The sequence below is a fragment of the Notothenia coriiceps genome, unplaced genomic scaffold (genome assembly GCF_000735185.1).
Source record: "Notothenia coriiceps isolate Sejong01 unplaced genomic scaffold, NC01 NC01_scaffold00037246, whole genome shotgun sequence".
NCBI classification, from domain to species: domain Eukaryota; kingdom Metazoa; phylum Chordata; class Actinopteri; order Perciformes; family Nototheniidae; genus Notothenia; species Notothenia coriiceps.
Window position 1 is genome coordinate 22,839,937 of NW_011369947.1, and position 5,841 is coordinate 22,845,777.

Sequence of the window (5,841 nt, forward strand, 5' to 3'; positions counted from 1 at the left end):
TATAAAATACAAAATATGTTTTGTATTTCAAAAGGAACACAGACTGTTATTCTTGCTTTGTTTTGTAAGTAAAAAGCCAGCAGGCGAATAGGAGAAAGTATGTTTTTACTCTTTTTTATTAGTCATTTAAACCTATAGATTGATAGATAGAAAAATGACAAAGCTTCTAAATTGATGAACTCAATGATGTGCGTTATAGTGGTTGTTACAGTATGCCCATTTACCGTAGTTCCTTTTATAATATTCTCCACAAGGAAACAACCTTTGATTTTAAACATTTGGCTCAACATTGTACGAATCACAATTGATTAGGCTATTATTGAACATACAACTCTGTGAATGTATGAAAAGTGAAAGATAAGTCCGAGGCGCTGCCAAAGACAGCACAGAAAATCACCCCAAAGTACAATGAGCTTTTATGTTGTGGGATGCCAAACATGTTAACATGAACTGTTGTTTTTGGCTTCGGATCCTAAAGAAAAGAGCCAGAAGGCAACATTCAAGAGAGCAGTGCCAGCCTTTAACAGATCACAACTGATTGTTTGAGAAACTTATTACAGTAGGCTCATTTTCTTTCAACTCTGACATCATGAGGATAACATCTTCCACCAGGACACAACCCTTTTTCCTATATCCCTGGATGTGTTCACCTTTTTAATTAGAAACATATAAGGCTGTAATGTTCTTAATATGGAATCAACTGGTTTTCAAGCAATTGTAACAACACTGTGAGGCAAAACATCGGCGTGTACGAAAAATACTTACATGTTCACCATCTTAACATGTAAGCACATTAATATTATATAATGGATTCTTCCTACACCAATGCTACACCTTACACACAGTTTCCTAAAAATCCAGCCTGAAGTTTTTCTGTTACCTTGCTCAAAAAACATCAGACAAATCAATAAGATAAGCTTCTTGGTGGAGTTGATGCATTCTACAACCAAAATACAGCTGAGGCTGAATGCCTGAATGAAATGTATATGCAGTTATTTGGCCATAAATCTCAAAATTGGTTAAAAAATGTTGCCCTGTCCTTAGAGGAAATCTTTCTCACATAATAATAAGAAAAGTCATTATATATTTGTTAAGATATTTCAGTATGGAGTAATCCTCATAGTTTCAAAACAGTCCTGACATAGAATCTTCTTTATTCAGCTGCGATGGATTGAGTTGTGAGTTTAGAAGACTTCTCGGTTGATGCCAGGAGTTTAATGCCCCACAGAGCGCCACGTATTACATCACCTGAAGTCATATTTGAACCATGTGTGGTGGCTCAGTTAGTGATCAGAGTGAATTTAACTTGTACGGCAATGGGACTTTGTCTTTGCAAAGATATTCTTGGCTTTGTCTCCATTCAATGTTTTAAACAGCAGTCAATCACAGCAAAGGGGAGAATTGTCAAAGTCCTACTGTGTGCTATGCTTGTTGAAGCAATCATGTAAAATATATTTTTCATGTGACACATTCTTGGGGTCTGTAAACTGAATGTGATTTCCTTACAGGGCGATTTGGGCGAAGATGGAACGAAAGGTGATATAGGGGAGAAGGTATGTCATTTACCTTTGTATTCTTTCTGTTTATTTGTTGGAACCTACCTAAAGCCTGGCTGAAAAAATTATTGAAGATTAAAGTTAGCCATCTGAGAGGAGAAGAAGCAAAGTCAGGTGCCACGGGGCTGTAGCCGTGGCAACACAGCCATCATCCCAGCACTTAATGCCTCCTTTGCGCTTAATGTGAACTTAATTGCTATGCTTTGCTGACGCTACTTTTTCTGGTCGGGCGGCTCCTGCATTAATTTGGGAGCATTTATCATCGAGACAGCTTGTCAAGCTTGGATCCATTTTCCAACAAGAGGCAGAGCTCAAGTAATAGATTCATGTTTCTGTCCAAAAAGCTTTTGTTTTGAGGAAAGGTTTTGTTTATTGTAAGACATGGTGTCCAGGAGCAGAATATGAATCCTATCAGGGTCTTGGAAGCTGCCTTTGCTGTCATTATTTTTGCTAAAATAGGTCACAGCCATATTTGTATTTGGCAACCTCAAAACACAATAGTGGCCTCTTTACCCTTCAAACTCATTTTAAAGCAATTCAGAAAGCAAACTTATGGATTGGAATAGACAAGCCTTGAAAATATGGATACAGCCCATGATTGCTCGTACTTCTGGGAAAAGATTATTCCCACATTTGCCAAAAAAACGATAACACAATTGCTTAGAACCGACAGCAGACACAAAACACTGAGCTTCCTTTATCAGGCTTTTTGTTAGAAACACTGAGTTAGGTATAAAAACAAAACACAACTGAAAGACCAGCATCGCGGCAGAAGCAGTGTACTCAAAACGTCAGTGCCAATTTATTGCTGTTCAGCTGAGAACAACTTTTGATAACTTCTCACTTTATGGGTGCTTGGCTTTTAAGACTGCTGCCAAAAAAGACACCATTTGAGGGAAACAGATGCAGGATATCATGTGTGGAAAATGAGTGAACAAAAAGGAAAAAGGAGGGAGATAAAACTTTGCAGCTTGAGCAACGCTTTGATCTGGTCTACCTCAACGCAGTAAAAAGCTGGAAAAAAACGGAATCTCGCTGCAGGAGAGCAAAGAAAAAGTGGAATAGAGTAACATGGGAATTCAGACTTCTGTAGCCAGTCACCTGCCATTCATTCTTCAAGAGCATAGTCTTGTATTGTGCAATAACAAGAGACAGAAGGAAGTGTAAAGACCTGGAAATGCTCGGGATTGTAATAGATAGGTTTTGCTGATCTTCTTAGAGTGATGACTTCAGGTTGTAAAATAGTATATGTTAGGAATCATTGTTTTTCAATCAAGATGTAACCGATTAGATGAGTTTAACATATGTCGGATACAACAAAGATGGAGCCTCCTGTCATCAGCGTTTTTGACATGATCTTCCCTGATATTATTGCTATGCTAAGGGAAGAGGAAACCAGAGTAGAGAAGACGGAGGAGAGGAGGAGAGCATCTTTCGTCTTCTATAGTGAAGATGCCAAAGTTAACAATGCACAGCACGCACTGCGGGGAAATTGTGGTAACACGGGGTGAGAGGTGAGGCGGTGAAAGCTCTGGTATGGTGTGCAGAGAGACCTCAGGGAGGGGGGAGAGAAATGGGAGTGCAAGGCAGCCAGACAGGCTTTCCACCAGACAAAGGGAGATTGTTTTGACGGCGGAAGATCTGCGGAGTGTGAAAGACACTAAACGACAGGACATGCACGCTCACTCCCAGAAAGCAGCTTAAATCTTTCTCCCTCACATCCTAAAAGACACAATCTTTTACGCTCTGGATCATCAAACCAGGAAGTGTTGTGCTTTAAAGGAGAGTTTATTTGGAGTCGAGGAGGTAGAAGAACAAGAAGAATGTACTTTAGTAAGGAAAGAATTGCACTTAAAAATACTCATTATGCAATATATTATTGTATTAAATAACACATTTTACTCAGATCCTTAACTTAACTAGTTCGGCAGTGTAAGTCTCTCTCTTACAACTTAAAGTCTGTATTTAAAAGAAATATTAAAAGAATACACATTATTAGAAGAAAGTACTAAAGCCTCAAACTCAAAATGACTAAGCATTATATGATTGTATTATGTAACTGCTTTTATCCTGATACGTATGCCCTTTAATTATTGCAAACTGTTTAAGCGTCTAGCATTTTGAGAAGGTCATTTATTTGCCTTCATGGCGAGCGATAGATGAGAAGATGGATGCTACTAGCTAGAGCGAGCAGAAAGTTAGCTTAGCTTAGCATAAAGATAGGAAACAGAAAAAAACGTCTTGGCTAATTCTGTCCCAGAAATGAACAAAATCCACCCTGCCAACACCTCTAAAGCTCATTTAGTTAGCCAATAGTTCACCGTTTTATGGGTGCTTACGTTCTTATTATACATCCATGGTGCTTAGGCCTACTTGCCAAACGATTTATTGGCCAAAACCAGTAACTTCCTGGAATCTCCACTGGTTGCCCGGCTCACGCCAACAAAAAGTCAGGAACATAAACCTCCCAAAAAATAGCAATAGTTTAGTGTGGGTTGAACTAAGATATCACATGTTCATTATTGAGCTATAGAGATACCAAAGTCTTGCAATGATACAATATTTGTATGGAGGGGACCTTTTTTGAAAATAGTTAGCAATAATGTTCACTTATAATGTGCTCACATGGTGCATCTTGATAAATAAAGATTTGTTTCATGGAAAACAAGTCCAGATTTATGAGGGGCTCAACAGCAAGGTTTTTTAACATATAATAAATTAATAATGCTTCATTTTGGGATATTGTTTATTTGTATGCACAATCTAGACTAAGTGTCGTTGAGAGTATAGTATTTAACTAGGTGTGAAATTAACTTTGACTCTTCTAGTTAAAAAGAGACATTTCTTTAAAGGTTTGTAGAAAAACAAACCAAAGTAAACTCCTGGGAACTGTCAGGCCGGGGTCTTGGCTCTGCTGATGTGGCCCGGCGGGGGGTATCATTTCTGATTCCTGAGATCCGGTCCAAGCTCTTGTGAACTGGCTGGAATTCAGCGATTGGCAAGCGCCTTTCTGCCCCGGGAGCCAATCATAATCTGTACTGCCTTGCATAATTAGATATACGAGGCTGAATATTAGGCTGAGGTCACTGAATATGGTCATCTTTAGCAATGAAGTGAAGTAGGAATCTTGTTTTATAGGGCTGCGGTGACATTTAATAATTACATTTGTCACGACTTCATTGCTCACAGATTAATTCACTCACGTTTTATTTGCTCTCATGAGGCAAACAGCTGGAAAATGGCTTGTATAAATATGAGATCTTCATGCTGGTATTACTGTATCTTCAGGTGGCAGATATATGCAGCAAAAGCTCTGGGCGCTTATAATGAAGCTGTGGTGACATTCACTCACTGGTTAGATCTCAGGCTGGAGCCTAGCTGTAATAATTGGCCAAACTTTGACATTTCAGCACTCTGTGCCACACCTCAGCTCACCTCCCAACTCCATCACTTTTTCCATCTCATGGTATTTCATCTAGAAGAGATTAAAACTTGCACGTGATTCGCTGGGGCTACGCAGCAGGGAAGTAAAGTGTTAACTGTAGCATCCTCTGATTTTCACATGGGGGCTTTTTGATTAAAAGTGTGTAAATTGCTCTGTAAATATTTATTTTCCACATTGTTACCTCCTTATGGTTTCACCCTGCTGAGATTAATAATGGGAAAAAAAGTAAATTGTGCTTACATATAGTCCCCAGCTTCATTATGAGGTGAGATCTTTTGTAGTTTGTATGAGATGTAATGATTAAGCGCAGATGTGAGGCATTCTTACATATCCATCCCAGCCAAAAAAGCAACAGGTGTAAACTGTCTCTGACTTTGATGTGTGTTTTGTTGAAACAATTAGATGCAAACAAAGTCAGAATAATGGGCCTCTGTGTAAAGTTTACCGCATCATGACATCTATGTAGAATTTACTCAAAAAAAGCAGTTGAAAGCCTTTAATTGATCCTGGATAATGTAACGTGATGAGGCTGTTTACAAGCAAACTGTAAAAGTTCATTAGATCCTTTGTAACTTCAATAAAAATATATAGGAAAATGCCCATATAAAACAGAAATGATATGTTTTTAAGGTATGGATAGAGGCATGCAACAAAAGCCCAGCTGTAAACAGTAACGCAGTTTATTGTCTTCAAAAGAAAAATGCCGCAATTAAACATGCCTTGTGTGCTATGCATGGTAATGACTCCCATAAAAAGCTGAGGGCGAGAGGCATTCCTGCAGCAACTTCTGAGCGCAAGGCGTATGTGCAGTGAAACCACACCAGAGCTGCAAACCCAGCC

At 38.8% G+C, this 5,841-nt stretch overlaps 1 protein-coding gene across 1 annotated transcript in view; it reads left to right on the forward strand.

Moving 5' to 3' along the window:
* Positions 1-5,841, forward strand: part of col25a1 (collagen type XXV alpha 1 chain) — an 80,268-nt gene that overhangs the window by 48,663 nt on the left and 25,764 nt on the right. Inside the window, exon 13 of the mRNA XM_010795710.1 lies at positions 1,509-1,553. Coding sequence (XP_010794012.1) covers positions 1,509-1,553 — 45 coding nt within the window. The remainder of the gene's footprint in view (positions 1-1,508; positions 1,554-5,841) is intronic.